The sequence below is a fragment of the Botryllus schlosseri genome, chromosome 4 (assembly GCF_051294905.1).
Source record: "Botryllus schlosseri isolate E-star chromosome 4, Bs_hap1, whole genome shotgun sequence".
In the NCBI taxonomy this organism is placed as follows: Eukaryota; Metazoa; Chordata; class Ascidiacea; order Stolidobranchia; family Styelidae; genus Botryllus; species Botryllus schlosseri.
This window is the reverse complement of record NC_137239.1, coordinates 6,686,830-6,708,889: the sequence shown is the minus strand read 5'-3', so window position 1 is coordinate 6,708,889 and position 22,060 is coordinate 6,686,830. Positions and strand designations below refer to the sequence as shown.

Sequence of the window (22,060 nt, the reverse complement as noted above, 5' to 3'; positions counted from 1 at the left end):
TGCGTGATGTAACTACTTGGATTCTTTATAGGTCCAGATTTCGTTAAACAAAGATTTCCCACGTAAAAATTTATCAGTTGTAAAGTCCAAAAAGTATCGACAGGCCAAACTACATCGTAAGGACGGACAGTCCCAACCAGAAATGAAATTAACTAGTAATATTCCAACATTATGTGTGAAAACACCTAATTTAAATGCAAGAGGTCACAATTTTGTTAAAATTAAGTTTTTTACCGTAAAGAAATGTCAGAATTTAGATCTTTAGGTCGAAATCTTCTGTTTCGTAGGTAAAAAAGTCGCCCTACTGATGACCAATACTCAACAACAACGGTATTATAGAACCCTGACATCGAGTATGACTAGTAGGGGTGTACAAAAAAGCGTTGTTTTTTCAAATTTCACCATCTTGGTTGTCAAATCGTCATGCTACCTCAGAAAACGTTACACACCGAATTTGAATCAATTCCAACCAGTATAAGCCGATGTCAGTCAAATTTGAATTTCGGTCATTTCTGAAATAATAGTATTTACGGTGACCAATTTCTTTACACCTACATGACCAGAAATCGTGTTCCTGGTATGCCTGAAGAGGCAGGGATGTCTTTTCCACTTGTATTGATCTTGACACGGGTCTATGGTGGAGTTTGGATGAAGACATTGCCAGTAAACGAGAAGAAGATATGACACGGATTAGCTGGAAATTAGGCCACTTCATTGAAATAGACACGTTAAAACGATAGTGAGACAATTTTCAGATAGAGCACTTTTCACATTGAAAATATTGACCACGAAAATGAAATGAACTGACAATAAGCACGTAAATCACGAGAAAAGACATCCCTGCCTCTTCAATCATACATGGAACACAATTTTTGGTCACTGCCGTGTGACGAAATTGGTCAACGTAAGTACTATTATCTCAAAAATTACTAAAATTTCAATTCGACCGACCTCGGCTTCTACTGGTTGGAATTGAGTCAAATTTGGTGTGCACCGTTTTTTCTTAGGTAGCCTAACCTGACAATCTGACAAGTAAGCCGATGAAATTTGAAAGAAAAATGGTTTTCGAACACCCCTAATGACTAGTCCTAATATCCTCGTGAAATCGTATTTAAAATAGCTCCTATACGACTGGAGCAAACACTAACTTCGTACTGTCAATTTATTCATGGAGCTCTTTTCAACTAACTCACAACAGGAGCATATTCCTATCCACACACTTGTACTGGTTAATTAGTTGATATGCAGTTATGTCGACTGCACTTCCAGAGCATTCATCGCGACTGGCTTACAAACGGATGTGTGCAGTTCCTGTCAGCGCTTCAGTCTTTAGAACGATATCAAATTTCTGTACAGTTACACATTCTTCGACCAAATGCATCCTCAAACCGAATATCGTCTCTTGTTTATGACTGCTACATAGCTTACGCGGATGAGCTATTTATCAGTAAACAGATAGATACTCTAGGATTTATATTGAATACCGCTAGGCAAAGTTCACGACAGTTAATACACATTTACAGATTACAGTAATTGACATTATCTGCATTATCTCTTCAATATCCAATAATCCCCGTACACCTGCATGTTACAAAACGGCCTCGGACAATAGAACATTACTGATCCGGAGATGAATCAAGCATTCACCACGGACGCAGTATTTTCATTATTGAATAATATTATATAAATAAAGTGAGCGTCTCTACAGATCGACTCGAAATAGGGTATACGTACAAATAATACAATCATTGAATTTTCTTCAATTAAACTTCAACGTTCTAATATTATAAATATAGATGGGACAAACATGTGGGGTAGTTCAGATACGACTTTTTTCGGGGTGAAGTGGGGGGTATCATAGTGGTAGCTGGTACGCCTAAATTCCACAGCTGATATTGCGATTGGTTGCTAGTTTGGCTTTGGCCAAAATCGACTCTTGGATTCTCTCATGAGTCTTTGAAGTTTATCTCGGCTCCGTTTACCTATCTGATCCAAGTAAGAGGTTTCTTGCATAAGCCTAAAGGCACTAAGCCGTAATATCATATCTCTTTCTTGGATCGGTATGGAATATGTGACTGGTGTAAAATGACGAATACAGTTTATATATCATGAATACCAACAACAACAACAACCGGTTTTAATTTACCGTGATATAACTATGAAGAACAAATAGCTCACAAGAGCTTGATATATATCCCTGTATGACTACAACTTTTATACAGTAATTCTTTCACGAAAATTCTGTCTATAGTTCATTCCAAATTTTGTCTGTAAATCGCTTTCCCAAGATCTCTCTGGGCGATTGCCAGCCATTCGTTAAAATTATCCGCGGTAGAGCTTCGCACTGCTTCAACGGTTTCCGCGTACCACACTTCCGCCTCTCTAAACTGCCGCAATCGAAAATAGCAATTTCCAAGAGTCCACAGCGACAAACAATAGTGCAACTTCTCGTGAGCATTCTCCTGGAAAAGCGCGCTGTACAGCTGTATCGCCGTCTCAAAATGAAGCGAACTGGTGCGGTACAACTCCGCGCGAAAGTAGATGTTCGCCACGTAGTAGACGCACTCAGCTTCGGCAAATTTCAGGTCTCGCGAGTCCTCTTCCCGGACTGAATGAAGATAATAGAGTAGTTCTTCAACAAATCGGGCGCCGTAAGTTACTGCGAATAGCTTCGATTCCGGACTCTCAGATGCCAGTGCGTAGGATGCAAGAAAGACGTCCTGTGCGAGAGTGCAGATCCATTTCGCTGTCTCATCGGGGGAATGCTCCTCTTCTAGATACATGTCGAAGGCGTTTTGTTGCATAATGAGTGCTGGAAATCGATGATCTCTGTATCGCGGATTATATAAATCGCCTTCGCATCGTATGCGCGAGGCGCTGTTGAATCCATCGCGAAGGAGAATGTTCTTAACTTCTTTTAAAGCACCTTCCTCGTTTCCTTGAGCCAATCGGATTGCGAATCCAGCTACCAGGAGGAATGCTTTCAGTGTGTCCTCGCGGTGTAGAAATTCGGTTTTCATTGAAATATCTTCTGCACTGTCTACATCAATCGTCAGGACTTTCTCCAGATCTATGTTTTCTGAAATGATAAATACCTTTTGGTCTGTTCTTGCGATTATATCAAATATGTGTGTCTCAGAACAGTGGTTCTCAACCGGGGTCCGCTAACCCGCGGCCCGTGAATCGTTTTCAGGAAGTTCGCGAAACCTCCAAATTTGCAGAATGAATGATAACCTAATTTGTACGGTTTTTAAGTAGAGAAATCTAGAGACAGTGTCGCTTCATAACTGCAAAACTTTAGTAACTCACATAAACAGAATGGCAGTTTGAGATGAAATATTCTACTGTGCGAACTCATTTTAATTCCTAAATTGCCAATGGCCAACGTATGCAAATATATTGCCCTTTAAAGATGTTTTGTTGAGGTTTTGAAACAGAATTGATTGCAAAAATCCATTTTCTCATGTCATATGCATTACCGATATTCAAGAAGCATGAGCTGCTAGATAGAAATGACTTTACTGGACCTTATATGTTTACTAGAAATCTGTATCTCCATTTTGATGTCATATATGATACGATCATACCCAAATGTGTCGTCGAAAGCCTTGCGCATTATTATTACATTCGCCACCACCTATCTTTGTGGAAATGGATGTTCGGGACTCGATTTTATCAAATCGACGGCGTGGATGTTCTAGACACGACCGCGTATTTCGAACAATTTACCTGCAGAATTAGATTTGAAATATTACAAGTCTTACCAATTTCTACATAAATTGTAGGCTATGATGTTATTTATGAGAATGGTCATTTTGTTGTTATTTATCACTAGCCTATAGTAGCTGTTTGCACAAGACATATCAAGGTTGAACGATAACAGAGCTAAATTTGAATTAAAACGTTGGGTGTCCGCGGGGTACGCGTTGGTCAAAAAGGGGTCGGCGAAGACATAAATGTCAAAAACCCCACACTGCCCAAATTGTATATTGAACAGCGTTTCATGACTACGCCTATTTTAAAATATTCACTGGTCAATCAGATTTATGAGATCTAATATAGGAATGCGGGTCAGTGCTTCAGGTTGGCAGAATAGAGAAATGTAGATGGATCTTCTGTAATATTAGGAAAATGTACAAGTACGTTAGTAGGCATAATCCAGTAACGGTTATATTTTTGTTACTTCGAGCTATTTAAGGGAGAGGGAGGGGGCGAATTTGAAATGGCGAATAGCGTCAGCACCACCAGTGTGCGCCCAATTCGCACTCCATACAGAAAAACAGGAGAGACTCACATCAGAGTTAGTATCTCTTACAGCTAACACAAAGATAAACAAAAATACTGTAGAGTCCCGGAACAGAACGGATGACAGCAAGTGAACAAGCATATAATTATTTCCCGTTCTTGTTCAACATGATTCAGGTAATGCTCAAGGACTGCACGCGGCATATAATCCATGATATATATATATAATATATATATACTAGCATACCACTTCCAACTCTGTACACCGCCTTCAGTAAATCCCTCCCTACAATCTTTGCCCATCTGTCGGCAACGTCTGCATGATCTCGTAACTTCTCCAATGTTTTGTTGTAATATTGTCTCGCTTCGATGAAATTATCCATTCGGTAATGGCAATTACCGAGGATCCACAAAATGAGACACTTCGTTTCGACGATTGATTCGATTTCCTGTCCGAAACCATCGAACGTCTTGATCAGATTCAGATTTGAAGGACGCCGCACCACGTTCAAAGCCTGATTTGGTCCTGGTGACGGTTGCACGACTATATCGGCAATTGGGCCATCAATATCCACCAACATGGCAGCTTCGTTCATGCACCGTGCACTGTTTTGATAATCCCCTGACCTAAAATAGATGTTGCCGAGAGTGAAATGACATTCTGCCAGAATCGTGGCTTTTCTTTCTCCGTCCACATTGGTAAGGCCATGCAGACTGTTCAGAAGTCGCTCTACGAACTTTGCACCGTATTTTATCGCCACCTTTTTCGATGTATCGTCTTTTTCTCCGGCGATATCGTATGATATTTGTCGTATATTTTCGACTAGATGTTGAATCCACGACAGTTTGTCAGCGGGCGCAAATCTCTCTTCTCGCGATATCTCATACTGTCGACGATATAAGATCAATGTCAGCACGCGTTCATTCGTCCTCCTTTCTCCGTATTTCTTCAAGAGCTCCGTTATTTTCTCCACTACTCTAGGATGAAATCGGCTAAGCATCTCTCTAGTTCTTATTGCGACTTCTTCCAGCCTGCCCCTATCCAGCCGCATTTCACATTCCTCTGCTTGAAGAGCGTGATGGAGGGAAAACTCTGTTCTCTGACTTAGTTGGAGTAGATATTCCGCAGCTATTTGATACCCAATTTCTCCCAATGTCTTCGTCGCCAGCTGATCTGAAGGTGAGACAATCACACTTACAAAAATATCTGAATCGATGATTAGCGCATCGTCTGAGATCGACGTAACTATGCCATCTAGTGCAGGAACCAGATATTTAAAATTTCACCCGCCGCGTACCACCTTCAATTACGAAGCTTACAGACCAACTAAGTTAAGTATAATGGCCCTCTGAAGCAAAACATAAAACAGATATTGCTTGTAGCAAACTGGAAAGCTAATATTGGAGTCGCATTGTATAAGAAAAGTACTGGTACGCATTCGGCTACCACCGGAAACATCTTCAAATGAATAAAAATAATTTTTCGAGACATTTCGTACCCATATATATGGAAAATACCATATCTGATGTCACTTGATACTCACCAATCATCATCGCCGTGTTGGAAGCGAAGATCTGGGAAAATGAATGAAGTTGTTTCAAGATGACATGGCAAAATGAATGTGTATCTAAACCCAAAGAATGTAGAAGGACAAGAAGTGCGAGGTCATTGTTGCGTCACGCCACTGTTACGCAGCGGCATCCATTTTGGTCTCAAAAGACCACAAAAACAGCCTGAACGTATATGCGTGCGGCTGTAGTTTTCGGTCATATTGTCAGTGATATTTATGGGATTACGCTCGCAACTGGGATATTGGACATAGAAACCAAGGTGAATTTATGTATTTTCGTTGTCTGCTGGTCGTTTTTATTTCAGATCACCCCAGACTATCACAGCAAAATGCCTTTCTGGGCTGCACCTAATTGTAGGCCTACATATGGCGATGCTGCATAACGTTTTCCAGTGGATGAAGAGAGGATGCGGAGATGCAAAATAAACTACAGGCGAGATCTATGGACGACTTTGCGAAGTTTGTTTCAATTGAAATTTTAATGTAATAGCTTTTGGCCAGCGCAAGTTAACTCAAGAAACACCTTGAAGCCAATCAATTTGAAAGAAAGCGTATCGACGGTTGCGCAAAATTCAAGTTGAACGAAACCCCGACATTATTCGATGTACCGAATCCCCGTCAGAGATACGTACTTGGCGGGTTCTCAAAAGATCAATGTCAACTGAAGGCACGAAATGACATAGCATAAGTAGAAGAAAATTCTCCTGTCCTATAAAAATCATATTGTCACAGAAATGGATTGCAATGATGGCGTGTATAACTGTATATGCCTGGTGAAAAACAAATCACCGGCGAATCCCGGTAGGCGTACAATCCTATATGCTTCTTCATGATTTGGCGAATTAATCACTTTATTTAGAATCTCAACCAAAAGGCTTTTTGTGAGCTATTAAGGTTCAATAATGCCGATAGGAACTTTCCGCATAGTTACTGTAACAGCATAGACCACCCACTACGATATAAAGTCACCCATCTTACAATTTGCAGCTACAAGACCGGTGTCGAGAGAAAGATGAAGAAATTGCGCGTTAATATTATTATTATTAAAAGTTTAGAGTCACCCTTATCGCCTGTTCAGGTCTTGTGTGCCACGGAATACAGTGCAAACAAATTCAGGGAGAAAGATGAAGAAATTGCGCCGTTGAAATCGCTGGTAATGCGAAATCCTTGTGAAATTAATTGTAGCATTTTGACGATACAAAAACACAATGAGAACCATACAAGATACCCAAATGTGATTAATAGCGGAATTTGTACAATTTATGATCGTTTTGGTAGTTGCATGTAAGCTCGGATAACACGGAACAGATGGAAGAGGATAGGAAGGTTTCTTAACAAGGATCAGATTCAGGCTTTGAAAAGAGAAGGGCAGGCCTCTGGATGCACATGGGCCGGTGATACAATTATGTCAGCACTGAAAATCAGGTTTTCATCTGGAAAGCATGGGTAGTTTTTGAGCTCCAACAGTGTTTCTATATCGAATGTAAATGAGTAAATCCTCTGATACCACGAACATTTTTCTAAAATTTTCAATATATTCTCGGGTTAAGGCTCGTTCCAGTTTCTTAGTAATGATTAATTGGAGTATAAATTAATCACTCATAGTCGGACTTTATAAATAAAGGGTGAAATTATCCAAAAAATAAATTTTATTAGAACCGGCGAGCGCGTCTGCAGGCAAACCGAAGGCAGATCGCTGCAGCTTTTGAGACCAAAATGGCGGACGCCATACGTAACAATGAAATGACGACACAATGACCTCGCACTTCTTGTCCTTCGACATTCTTTGCCTAAACCGATACACCTACTTTACTAAGTCATTATTTGCTGTTGCAACTGTTCGTTATGATAGATTATGGATAATTATTATTACAGCAGAGTTACTTAACCTTTTTCATGTAGTGATAGCGTCCCAATAGTTTATCCGTCAAAACTGTAAAGCCTATGATCACGATGTCCTAAACAAAACGTACTTTAGACCTTCCATGCTCATATAGGTCGTCAGTCACGAAATACTTCTACTGTTTTGTAATATGCATGACGATTTTTCTGAATTGCTTGCTGAGAACCTGGCGTACACGCCTACACAGTGGTGGATTTATTTCTGAGAAGAATCTGCCTGTACATATTGCCTTATAGCAGATGCCAGACGACTTGTCGGTCTTGAAATGATGGCGGAATCCGTTGGAGCAGATTCACATCTATCTAACAACAACAAAGATGCCCTTTTCGAATATCACGAAGGTGTCAAATCGCAGAAAAGGTGACCCTTTCAAATGGGTCGCATACTTTTGTCGTGATTATATTTTGGGTATATTTGAAATGATTAGGTACACCGGTACTCCAAATCTAGGTTGAGGTTTTACCTGGTCGGTACCTAAAGGAATGCGAACCACTGTTTTAGGCCACTTACCACTTGCATTTCTACTTGGAACAATTCTTGTAGGTATATATATTTTCGATATTCAGAAGTAGAAAATAGTTTCGTGGTGATTTTTCGTCACTTCCACAAGTGAAATTGTATAGGTAACGCTTCAAATAGTCACCGTAGTATGGTAACTGAATATATATTGGAAGATTCTACCTAATTCTAGTGTAATTAGCAATTTTGCGATAGCAGCTTTGCTACATCTTGTCAAGTTGAAAGTACCACGCCCGATGAACTTCGAAATTTAGGCGACCATCGAGAAAATCAACTTTTTATAACTATTCACTTGATTACTTTTCATTGCTTGCATTTTCTATTTCCATTTGGAGTAGTTTGGACGTGTCTGGAAGGTGCACATGTATCTATCTGTAATTAAGTAGTAATCTTAGGCATTTATTATGGAAATAATGTACAAGCAACCAGGGCTTCGGAGCAGCCGTAAATTTGCATTGCTCCAGCTCCGGCTCCGGAGCTTTCTTCTATCATACATCAGCTCCGGCTCCAGCTCCGGCTCCGGAGCTTTCTTCTATCATACATCAGCTCCGGCTCCAGCTCCGGCTCCGGCTCTGAAAACTATCGAAGGTGTCTGTCTGTATCAGGGGTGAGCAACCCGCGGCCTGCTGGCCATATGTGGCCCGCGAGAAGACTTTGAGTAGCCCGCGAGCTAATTTCACATTATATTATCGACATTCTGTTATATTATCGAAATTGAATTGCTCAGATTGTGAACTCCAGATTGTGAAATCGTTAGGCTAACCAAAAATATCATTAGTCTGGCCGCAGCACTTGGGATGTTGATGACTGGACTTAAATATCAGTTTCGACGCATTGGCAGATCCAGGGTTCTGCCACATTTTAGTAAATCGTCGTGTATTACAATAAACTAAAAAAGCACTTTACTCCGTGCCACAGCATTAATATTCTGATGAGGCGTTTTAACACTGTCACTGTACTCATTACCATTAGGCCATACAGCTCAATTCAATCTTTAAATGTGCGATTATTATTTAACTGTAACTGTAGTAAGGGCAAAATGGGCGGATACAACGACGTGATCAACAGAAATTCGATTTGTACCAAATGGCCAATGGTTTGACGTTCGATATTGGTGCACTCGTTACCAGTCCATCCGGTGTCGATCAAGTTTATCGGAATAATATTTTCCCGTTGAAATGAATCGAATAATCGAAATAAACACTGTGCCGTGCACATTACGCCATGCCCATAACGAATTAAACTATGCAGTATGCACATTGCACATTTACAAGTTTACGAAACAGATGATTACAAATTGGAAATCGCGTATCAAATCAGTAGTTTGTCTCCAACATTGAATACTATGGGGTTTTGGCCTACTCTTCTGCCATCCCTTATTTAAGCTCGAAAATCCTTACTGGAGATGACAATGATGCGCAATAATGAATTGCAATTAGCATGCATAATTGCATACTCGCAATAACACTGTCCACTTTCGCCGCCCGACTAAAGAACTATCACGAAAAAACGAGTATTTGCTCATCCGATTCATAGCAATGATGAGACGGAATTTCTAGGCTCGTGCTCGTCATATCGGCATGTGCAACGAAATCACGTTTTAATCATCTCTCCCATTTCGCGTAATACATAGTGATCATTATTTTCGAACCATATACAATTGGCCGATAAGGTTGTGCTGATGATGAAATTGCGGGTATGCCGAATACCCATAATATTCACAGGCATATGTCGCATACCGAGGTTCGGCACTCATGTATGAAAATTGAACATTGAACATACGACTGCTCTGCTGTTAAACCCTCAGGAACATGGTTAGTCGGAAAATGTAGCGCCAAAGAGGAAAATATTCTTAATTTCGCGAAGGCCTGCTGTTGAATTCGGTGAACTCAGCAGATATGGTTGCTGCATATATAATACCATCTTATGAAATACGTCGGAGCCGGAGCTACCCCTCAAATAACCGGCTCCAGCTCCGGCTCCGGCTCCGGCTGAATTTTATATAGAGCTCCGGCTCCGGCTCCAGCTCCGGTAAAAATGCACGGCTCCGGGGCTCCGGCTCCGGGCTCCGGCTCCAAAGCCCTGCAAGCAACGCAGGCTACTTCCGTAATCTTGCCTAGATGACTACTTAAAACGAGAGGTGGTCGGTAACGAAGGATACTTCTACATTTTCCAAGCCCATACTTTATATGATATGCAACTTTCACATCATTGTTTGTTGACCTCTTAGTGGCGATCGAAAAAACGAAAACGTTAACGCAGAAAAAGAGAATTTAATGGGGTCCAAATTGCCATCATACGTATTTCGCGAAAGCAAGGATAGAGCACTTACTGACTACGTCACCGAGTCGGTTATACCATCTGGTTTCACCTCAGTAACTACACCGCAAAACAACTTTTTTTCTTTGGGGAAAAATATATTTCTCTTTCGCTCGCCGCCGTGGTTCCGCTAGGAGCTGTCTGAACTCAGTGCTGCTGTCGCCGCGGCAACTGCCGAATCTCAGCTTTCCATCGAGCCATCACTGGAGGAACTAGCTAGCTGTGTTCGCGAGTTATTACGTAAAAACGTGGGTGACTCACTTGGGACATATTCGTGTAATTTTTCTGTATTTGTGACGTAACAATGACACCTATATACCTAGCTCAATTCAACACTGACGCGTGACACGCGATTAGTCACAAGTGCAGATTAGATACAATTCCAACGAAGTTCAAATGAGTTTGTTGATGATACGAAGATTGCTTTCCCTAGAGATTACACATATCTTCCCTTTGTAACCGTTCCCAACTCTCTGCGCTCACAAAAACGATAAATACGGAGTGGAAAGTACAAATCCGGATTAAAAGCGGGCGTCGGCACGAAAAAGTGAACTTTTATAGCGCTTATACACCCCTTACGCTGTCATGAAATGTTTCTCGTATCCTGATACAGGTCCAAAACAGCACTTTGTTAGGCCACCTCGAATGGAGGTCTTGGGACCCGTATGATCTTTAATACAGATCCCGCTGATAACAAAAGCAGGAGACATTTCAGCGACCGGAGATATCAATATTGAAGGTTTCACCCAACGTCCTGTGATTGTAGCGGCCAAATGTTTATCACCTCCTATCTATTTGGATATGCAGTTTACTCGATCACAGGTGCGCCTAAACGTCAAAGGTGTTTGAGTGTTCAGGGCTGGAATTTACGGCCGGTACCAAAATGCTGGTGTCTGATAGTCCCCCGCAAGAAGTTTCATTCTACTAGACCAGTGGTCGGGAACCTATGGCTCGCGAGCCATATATGGCTCTTTTGGGTGCAAGATATGGCTCTTTTCCAAATATTTATTTTTGTACTGAATATTGATCAATATTGTAGCGACTGGTAAATTTTCATCACGGCCAAAATAATTATTTTCGAGGCAATATAAACATATATTTGAGAGGTAAAGACAATGCCGTCTTCAGGTATAGGGGCTCGGACCCCCCCTTCAAAATCATCATATTTAAGTGACTGTCACGCCAGCGGCCGCTATCACTCGTGAATTGTAAGCACCAATATTGTTTGTGTTACACTGGAGTGGAACTTCGGCTCCTGTTAATTGGCAGGCTAATGATTAGTTTTCTGATTGCGATTGCGCCGTTCATTTAGTTGCCATATATAACGACTACTCGTGCTGTTAGGATGTCTCTTCGGTAATAAACGTTTATCGTGTGTAGACAAGACATCGTTTCATGGTGCAACAGGGAGGACAGGCTCTTTATCCGTGGTGGCAGCGATGGGATTCGAACCCACGCCATCGAAATGACTGGTGACTCAAACCTCCTGGCGATGTATCTGAATCGAAATCTTGAATTGTGCGATACTTTGAATCAAATAGCATTATCTTCCTGATCTATACGGCGCGAAATGAACTGTTGTGGATGTGACATTCACAATTACAAACTCGAATTACAAATAACGCCATAGCTATCCGGTGATAAAATGTAAGCTTGTAGCCCAACGTTATGTTACCACCGAATACTTTGAGAATTGAGAAGTCGATAAGCATTTAGATTTTTGGAATCTGTATGACAGTCTCATTCGATTAATATCAGTTATAAAATAAATCGTAAGCTACTTACGATGAATTGCCTTATCATTGGTGAGGCTTGGCCCGTCTGCGTCTTACCTCTCGTTTCGAGCTTTATATTTGAACAATAAGTACCAGCTAGCTTTTACAGAGAAAATGTGGCGCACACGAGGAATCCAATGTAGTGAGTTCGAATGAGTGTTACCATGACGTCACGAATTTCCAACTGTGAGTAACAGTTGTTCGGCATGTGTGACTCTTTTGGAGTTGAGACGGAAAAAATAGGGCCAATATGGCTCTTCGGACAAAAAAGGTTCCCGACTACTGTACTAGTCTAAAGCAGCCCCCGCCTAAATCGTCCACACACTCATAATTGCGAAAACTGCATTTTTGTAACATAGCCTACGTTTCATTAATAAATTAGCCTACGATTATATGTCGGAGTTGATTTATGTTGATTTGCGAAATAATTTGGTCTTGAAATAGCGTCTAATTTCGCACAGCATCTCGTACTTCCTATTTTTGTGCTTCATACTCCAAAGGTCCCCTGAACCTCCATGGTTCCCTGATTAAGAAGGACTGTTCTACATGACAGTTATATTAGGGAAAACTACCTATTTTCTACAACGTAGACATTGAAAAGTAAAAAGTAGTTTAAAGATATGTTTTCAGCGCTTTAATGGGTAAAACTGTAATAGACCCGTTTGAAATAGCTCCCATGTCACGGTAGGTAATAGTCTTTTCTACTTGCGGTTAGTAACACATAGCCTCGTTCAATAAACATATGTCGTTGGCCGTCGATATGCAATTTGTATTTATGCCCGCACCACCATGTCCGTAACGCACCTGTGCTTACGGGCAAGACCCGACACCCATTTCACTACTAATCATAATAATCTCTTGTATGCATATGATCAATGGATCATCTATTCTAAAACTGTTAACTTTTCTCGTGATACTTTTATATCAACCCTTACATACATTATAGCAGTGATTCCCAAACTGTGTGCCCCGGTACATTAGTGTACCGCCCCCGATTCTTAGGTGTGCCGCGAATCTTTCTAGTAATTTTGAAAAAGAGGTTTCAAAAGAGGCATGCTGGCAAGCATATGTGAATTAAAAGCGCTCTAAATGCTTCATAGCTGCTAAATAATTACACATGACTATTACAATGGAAGCAATCATGACCTTGTCGAGCAGTAGGTAGGCCTAATTGTCACGTCATAATTGGGCTGCTTTATGTCGAAGATAGTCTTCAATTCGTTTTCCGCTCCTTCTGCATCACTCCAAAAACCTGATGCTCACACTGCCTGGACTTGAACTTGCGTTGCAATATTACTTCTCAGGATTTATTGTTCACGATTTTAGATGGGGAGTGAGTAGATTTTAGAGCAATGAATCAGCAAAGCAATCTATCTACAGAAGAACAGCTCGTTGATATACAAAACGTCCCAATTTTTAAAACGCCGTTTCCACAAAAATGAATGAGTTATGACTGTCTCATTTGAAATCCTATATCATAATAGGTACAAGAAGACTCAGAATTTTACTAAAATTTGCATCCATGCATTCATGACGATGTGAACATAGCTCCTTTGTTTTGATTGAAATTAAAACCTGTGTTCGAAAAAGACTGCTTGGAGTTGCAGACGAAATGCGGGTATGTTGTCAACAATGCAATGTGACCTCGTTTCAGTAGTAGGTTATATGTGTTAGTATGATTACACATAGCCATCGCATTACCACATTAATATTTTTTCAAAAAGCAACCTTATTGTAAGTGTGCCGCGAGCCTTGTATAATTTTTATAGTGTGCCACAAGCCGAAAAAAGTATGGGAACCACTGCAATATAGCATTTGACATGTCCCATCGCTATATGCAGAGTGGTTGGTTAGTCTTCAGAGGAATTTTTCCAAATTTTGCACTGTCAGAATCAAGCATTACACTGGTCACAACTATTTTCGTTGACTTTAAACAGCCAATTGTTTTTGACTATCTTTTGGGCGCTGAATTAAAAAATGACTTCTATTTTTCTCTATCACCGCAATTTTTGGGTTAGGTACCCACCTCATTGTCTCATAACCCACATAATAACAATATTTTAAATATTTTTTGCTTATTGTATAAAACGTTTCAAAAACCACAAGCAGTCGAAAGTGAATCAATAGACTTCAAATAAACATTTGCACTGCTTTATTTGGTTGATTTAAACTGATATTGCTTCTACATGACAAATAAAGTGCGAGTTTCAGGGTCCAAATAACCTATTATTCTGTAGTTTGTCTAGTTGGATACTTGAGCAGCAGTCAGCTAACATATGTAAGCTCCAATCTGCTCCGGTGTCATACACCCATCATCTTCAGATGTTGGGGGACATTTTCTCCTTGTCCATCTCTGACTATGTCAAGGTCTTTCGGGAAATTTTTAATATATCTTAGCTTTTTTGAATGTCTGCTGTTCGACATAAAGATATGACCGGGACACCTGTGTATCAGGGTTGCATGCGCAATTGTGCATCCTGATTGTCTAACGACTAGAAAACACAATATTTCAAAGCTGACACATATGTTTCATCGTGCTCGTGATATTGCAACAATTCAATGTTTCTGTAATACTCTTAATGTTTCTGTATTGTTCACGAAGACTAACTGAGTGTGCAATTGTTGCTGCACCTAAGACTTTGCCATTTTGGAGAATGGCACACTTTAGGATCATTTTTGAGCTACCTATAGGCATTTGCCATTCACTTGACTTGAAAATCGTGATTCCCAACTCCTCCGGTAATCCATGGTACCGGTATCATGCCAATGCCAGTATCACGGCAATACACTGAGCTACCGAAAGTAGGCCTACGAATAAAAGTCTGTTTCTCCTGATCGAAAGTGAGATACCTTCCCTACGTTACCAAGTAATCTTTTCTCACTTCAGAAGGATATTGAAAGCTCCGAAGATGTCTATTCCAAGTCCCAAAGCTTATGCCAGATCAATAACTCGTGTTGATGGACTACTTTACTTTTTGAATCAACTTCGATTTCAAAATTTTCATCATATGGGCTGTTATCCCTAAGATCTTCATCTTGATCCAAATTATCAAGCGTGGAGGAGTTTCAGGTGACAATGAATAAGCTGAAAGTGGCATTGGAGCTATAGCTGATAGTAAATGTCATGTTTAATTTTCTTGCCATATCCTGCAGTTTGAATCAAATATGTGTCCGAAATATCCTCGGATAATTGCATCCTCTAACCAAAAATGGGTGAAAACATCGGGCTAGATCGATACAAGTACCTTTTCTCTACATCATTCAATCGGGCCCTTGACTATATAATTTATTATATGTTAAAACAGTGGATTTTTAGATGATATGGTAAAGTAATATGGCTAAATTCGTGAAAATTAGCATATTTTGGGCATATGACATAGAGCAAAAAGTTGACGTGAAAGAAGAAAATCAGTAGCATTTTTGGAATCAGCACCCCAATATTAGCCTAAATCAAGTGCCAAATCAAAGTCAACAAATTTTTCGTTCAAAATTGTTGCCCAGTGTTATCTGATGTTTGACATATACACATGCATGATTAACGCATGGTCTGAATCTGGATTTGCCGAAAGCTATGTGCCTGTGTTGAATTAGAAGAAGAATATCGTTAGTCGATGTGTTTGTCCCTTGTCAATTTCAATAATATTTACAATTGAAATAAACAATACATCTGACGTAAACAATACCTTACTATCAGTAAGAAAAACAATAAGCTGCTCCATGCGAGGTTATTCGCGGTGGCAAATGTCACTCCGTGCTATTGTGTCGTCGTGACCTTGTTATGGTGTCATGTGTTAGGTTCGGTATATGGAATGTCTTTTCTGTGGCTACTAGCTGCCATTCTAGCAAAGTTTCTTATCTTAATGGCTTGCAAAGAGGAACTAGGTGGCGATTACATATCTTTCCTAAGTCATCGGAACATTAGTTGGTATTCAAGCATGGTAGACCAACTTGCCTTGAGCATAATAACCACAGGACGAAAAGGAAGAATCGAAATTGTAGACTCAAGTTTTAATAGGAAGTGCAAGCAAATCAATAAATTCCTACGACTCGAAGTATTGATCTCATTGTGGTGTAGTTTAATTTTATCAATTGCTAGTACTCATCCATTATTTTAACTCGGAAACATATATAAATCATTGTAATAGAATGACGAAAAGTGGAAAATCTTGACTTGATGTTCGAATATTCTCACAAGTCACTCGCCTGAGTCTACATTTCGCCGACTTCAACGATGGCATAGGATTCGAATCATGTATTATTTAAATTGTCTGGTGGAAACGATTGGCGGAAACGAGTCAACACACTGATTCTTACGAAAATATATCCAAGTCGAAAGTAGTGCTGCTTTTGTGCACCAAACCCATGATTGCCCCATAAAATACGTTACACGTGCAGAACAGGCATACTACACCCTTGACATATAAAACTATCCAAAGTTCGCTGTGTTTAAATCGTTTTTACCCAATGGTATGGGTAAGAAAGAAACTTTTGTACTTGCAAACGACGATGGTTCCATTTGCACCCTGCGTTATGGTGGAACTGTGACAGCCACGTGATTTGGACCGTGGTCGTTATGGAATATGGCGTTCTAGAAGTTCTATATGTTATTTGGGTATTGGCTGAGTTTACTACCGGTCACAGACAAATTTCAAATGAGAGGAAAAAAACATGTAAAAGACGATATAAAACAAAATGTTACATCCAAAAGTTTCCAGATGTGCAAGAAATTTACAGCCCCGCGAAGATATTTGCATGTGGAACGGAATGCGCTCATGTTGTCATAATGTAATTTGTGCCATCAACATCATGTATATGAGTAATTATTAAAGTTTAAACGATTCCAGATCGACCATGGAAATTCATAATATTAATTGTCTACTACTTACCGGAGAAACGGCTTGGGTTGACATTATAGCTGCAACTCTCGTTGAAGTATTATGTTCGACGATCAGCAACGTAATCTAGCACGGATCAAATTAATCACGGTATTTCCGTATCGCTACATGTTTCAAATGACTAACGTTCAAACGTAAATCTGTCAAATTACCGATGAAACATCGTAAATCAATGAGAAGAGATCCACATGAGGTCAGTCGATAGGAATACTCTTGAACTTCCCTTAAGAGTATTTCCTATTGCGTATGGAATAGCCTTATATCTCACGACAAAGTTTGGTTCTGTCAGCTCTTATAACCTTTCTCTTCTTCGTTCGTACTTACAAAACTTTTTTATTTGCAACTGGGAAGAATTCCCGAAATAAATTACCTAGGATTCGCTGATGGGTTTAAATACGCTATCGTTTGTGATGCGGTAGCTAAATATAATTTACGGAACTCGATTTTAGCTGTCGAAGCGACCACGCGATGGGGTTAATATAAATGGACAAATTCGATGCATGCCGTTATAAACCGGTAACACAGTGACTCTAACTTATATGGAGTTGCGTCGATAAAAATTGGCACATTCGATCCGTTTATTTATGCATAATGCGGCGATTGCCCTGCGCATGCGTTGTTGGGAAGACAGGAGACTTAACTGTGAACACGGACGCTGGAATAACTTTCATTATTAATAAATTATAAGCAGTGTTGGGATCAAGTCACCACCTTCGAGTCACAAGTCAATTGGAGTCATTGCACATTTCGACTCGAGTCAAGTCTAGTCACTCGATTTTCGAAGTTGACTCAAGTCAAGTCGAGTCACTCGAGTTTTGGAGGTGACTCGAGTCAAGTCGAGTATTGTCAAGTCAAGTCACGAGTTAAGTCACAATTCAAGTCAATTTGCCCTTTCCAAGCGTGAGGCATGATTACGTCATTGCATTTCGCTAGCTGTCTGAAATACAGATTGAGTGGTCATTGATTCTGAATCGATGAACGAACATGACATAAATATACATTCAAGAAGGTGCTGTATCGCTCACATATAAGTAGAACTGTTAAACTGCGTACGTAATTGCATAGCCTCAGGTTATAGTTACCAGCAAAAACGGAGAATAGAGAATGGAGAAACGAATTGATAAGATGCAATACATTACACATTTACATATTGATATGATACAATTCGATCCTGTGCCAATGGTTGAGGAGTATATAAACTATATTCGAATTCAATGTCAATATAAGAAGAGGTTTGGTTAAGGTAAGAACAAAGAACAGAAATAGTATTCTTGTTTTTAAATTACTTTACGACAATGTAAGCTGTGAGCTTCGATCACTTCTTTTGTGGTGAATTTATTTGTGAGAGAACAATCGAGGCTCAGTAAAACACACGATCATTGAATGATTGGTCGCTCTCACGGGTTACACAAGCGTTTCGCGAACAATCCGAACAGATGCAAGATAAAGTAATTTTTATCGACACCGATTACTCGTGAATTTTGCTCCTAGTCACGAGTCAAACCATATTTCTGATACGCCGAGTCAGGTCAAGTCAAGTCATTTTAGCAAAGTGACTCGATTCAAGTCAAGTAATACGAATAAAATTCCTACTCAAGTGTTGGAGGTTTATCGAGGCTCCTCCTTGTCATCTCACACGTGTAAGCGGTGTCTTATAAAAGCCTAAAAGTGAGCCGTTCTACAAGTCAGCAACTACGGAATAAAAGTTTTAAAAATGGCCTGGTGTAAATGACCATAGTAGGCGAAACGCACCATGAATACCACAAACAAAAATATTAACATGACAAGGCTGCGTTCAAATATAACTGCTGTTCACGTAAGTCTTCATTAAGGGTTTCTACATCCGACATGCTGTCAGAGTTCAACGAACTTGTTGACAACTCTGATCGACCACAGATGCCTCATTGACTTCAACAGCTATTTTTGTACACTATTCTAATAGATTTATTGAACATAGTTTTGGTCTCTGTGCATTAAACCTAACGTTTACATCAGATACGATTTATTCCTTGTATAGCTGTAAAAATACGCGCATAATGTATCGATTCTGTAACCCGGGCCACCACGCACTTCATTTTTCCATTTCTGACCCGCTGATCGGAGAACTTGCCCGCACCTGGTGTATACTATAGTGACTGTGCAACGATGAGAACAATATTATTGGGGGGTTACGGGGCGTTACATACCTGATTATGGCCCAGGGGGCGCCGTGTGAAAAATATCTGGGAAATACTGAATCTGACTATTTCATGCCTAAAACAAGAAAACTGATGACTAGACACCGTAGTCACAGTTCGACTCATGACGTCATCCTCAATGAATAATTTTTTGTTAGTTTTTGACGATATATTGCCTTTTCAAGGACCTCATAAATCTATATCGCCCCAGTTTAATAACCCTGGCACGATGTGATCAAGTCCGGTAGACAACAGAATCTTACGTATATGTAGATCCTTCACAACGAGCATCTTATTTAATTCTAGTTACATTTGCTAAATTTAGTAATCGTGAATATTATATCGTTGGTATCTTCGAAATATTCGTTATAATACTCATGTTGATCACTTGACGAGCGACTGCCAGTCTCTGTAACGACTCTCTGTCTGATCTGATGCCGCGGAGATTCATCCCGCCGTTAAATCAATTTCATAATATTGTGTAAAGCCACACACTAATGCTATTCATGCCCTGGGATATCCCAACGCCCTGACGTAGCCTATGTAGACTAAGAGTTTTTTTCATATGTACCGCCTATATTTAACCCTGGGGATCCGACTAAAGAAAAGTGACGAAATCCATTCAACGGTGTTTTCTATTCATCCTGTGTGTTGTCGGAACCAGTATCTAAATTTATTCAGAACATGTTCCGATGAATCTGTCTGCGCATGGTAGAAAAAAGAATAGAAAATACAAGCATACAAACTATTCAGAACTACGATTCCCAAATTTACTACGTGACCAACTTCCTATCTCATTGGCTCTGCTCTTCATAGGCCATATTTCATTTCCGTCCCCTGAAACGCACTAGCATTAGTCCGTATTTACATAAGTGGAAACAGGAAGTCGAAAGAGTGATCTCGCATCCTCACAATTAAACCTGGCTTGCTTTGTGAATGTATTTCTGTCTTCAATTTCTAATGGAATAATATTAATATCCTTTCTAGGTCGCGGTCGCGAGGCTGTTTAATACTATTTCCTGTTTGGATGAACTGATCAAGGTAACTTGGCCGAATGCGGTTGCGTCACAGTTTGTATCTGCATGGCCGTAACTGCTTCACCCTGATCTTCCTCAATTGGGAGGTGGCGAGCTCGAAGTGGGCAAAAATTATTTCGTAAATCGGCACAAACTTATGAGTATTTTTTGGATATTTACAGAACTTTCTTCAAATATTATTCGCGCTTCGCGCGATTTATTGCTGCTATCTGTCATACTATTGATGGATACCCCTCTCAATACAAAAATAATATGTACTTTATAGAGATTAGCATTTCGGCAGCAAGACGATGACAATGAAGTTTCGACTAACATGCGACTCTGCGAAGTGTTCTGCCAAAAGGCCCAGCGGCGAGGAAACCCTGATCCAAAAGAACTGCCTCATGTTGGCTGAAACCTATAAATATATGTCATGGAAATCTTGTAGTGGTTTCTTTGATAGTAGACAGTGTGCTTTACGTCCTGCATAACAACTAATTTTACAACTTCTATTGATGCAAATGCAATGGTGTGACACTATATATGCATACGCCCTACGTCATGATATCGATCATTGAATCACATTGTAGTTATGAACATGGATGGAAAGTCCAGAATAAAGGTCAAATCCTACAAGTGGATATCTGCATCTGCATGGTAATATAGGACCGAGCTCTTATAATTTGTCCAGTTTTCCGGGCCTTCATTTCGTCTATGATTCGTTTTCGAATATCTCGTAATAGTTGGCGTACATTTTATTTCTTGCTATACCAAGTCAATGTATTACGCATATTTCATGCTGACAGATCGGTTAAGAGTAGGGATGGTGTGAACGTGAGGTTCACGTTCGCGTTCTGTGTGTGAACCTCATAAATTTAGAGGTTCACGTTCACAAACGAACCTTGGTAGGTTCTGCACTGTGAACCTTTTTCATAGATTACAATTTTTCACGTCTTTGTAATATCTTCGGTTGGAATTCTTAGCATTTCAACTTCGCACCATCTCTATGCATGGCGCTGGCAGCATAAAATAAATCAACACCAAACAGGCATACCCCTGTCAATCTCAAATATTTTACTTGCTTTTTAAAAAAGTTTGCTCGAAATATCCAGTTTTCATTTGTGAATAGTTATTAACTCTCTGCTGTGAGTTTGACCCGTAATCACACAACATTATGAGCGAAATACACTGTAGTCAGCGAACGATGCTTATTCAACCTATCGATAAAATTGATGTCTTTGTCTGATGTAAAAAATCTAGCAGGCGTACGACGTCAATCTTGTTTTCATATGTTTATTGTATCATAAAAAACAAATCCGTGCGATGGGGGTGTTGGCTACTGCTGTATAACTTTTTAATGGGGTTATATCGATAGCAAATATAGAACCCCGTTTTACACTATGCTCAATATCAAGCATTAGCAATACTCAGACGCCGAATACATTGTCCGGTCTGGCCTAGGCCATTAAGGCGTATAAGCTTATATTACCTTGAAAGTTCTCGTCGAAATTGATGACAAAGCGACGGAAGATATTGATTTTGCGGGGTTATTATATCACTAGATATCCCCAGTTGATACATTTGGCGACATTTAAGACGTCAATATGTACTTCACAGTTGTGGCATGCTGTGGTCATTAA

At 40.0% G+C, this 22,060-nt stretch overlaps 1 protein-coding gene and 1 long non-coding RNA gene across 2 annotated transcripts in view; both read right to left on the bottom strand.

The window, feature by feature from the left end:
- The window catches only part of LOC145436951 (uncharacterized), a 300,821-nt gene that overhangs the window by 240,381 nt on the left and 38,380 nt on the right, over positions 1-22,060 (bottom strand). The window lies entirely within an intron of this gene.
- LOC145436941 (uncharacterized) lies at positions 1,389-5,554 on the bottom strand. The gene is made up of 2 exons (XM_080314131.1): positions 4,493-5,554; positions 1,389-3,079 (listed from the first exon to the last, which is right to left on the bottom strand). The coding sequence occupies exons 1-2, from the start codon at positions 5,295-5,297 to the stop codon at positions 2,253-2,255; spliced, it is 1,632 nt and encodes a 543-aa protein (XP_080170257.1). The 5' UTR covers positions 5,298-5,554; the 3' UTR covers positions 1,389-2,252.

Coding starts and splice junctions, on each gene's coding strand:
- LOC145436941 (XM_080314131.1), bottom strand. CDS start 5,297: ATGCGGCTGGATAGGGGCAGGCTGGAAGAAGTCGCAATAAGAACTAGA. Junction 3,080..4,492: donor GGTGTACAGAGTTGGAAGTG/GTATGCTAGTAT, acceptor TTATCATTTCAG/AAAACATAGATCTGGAGAAA.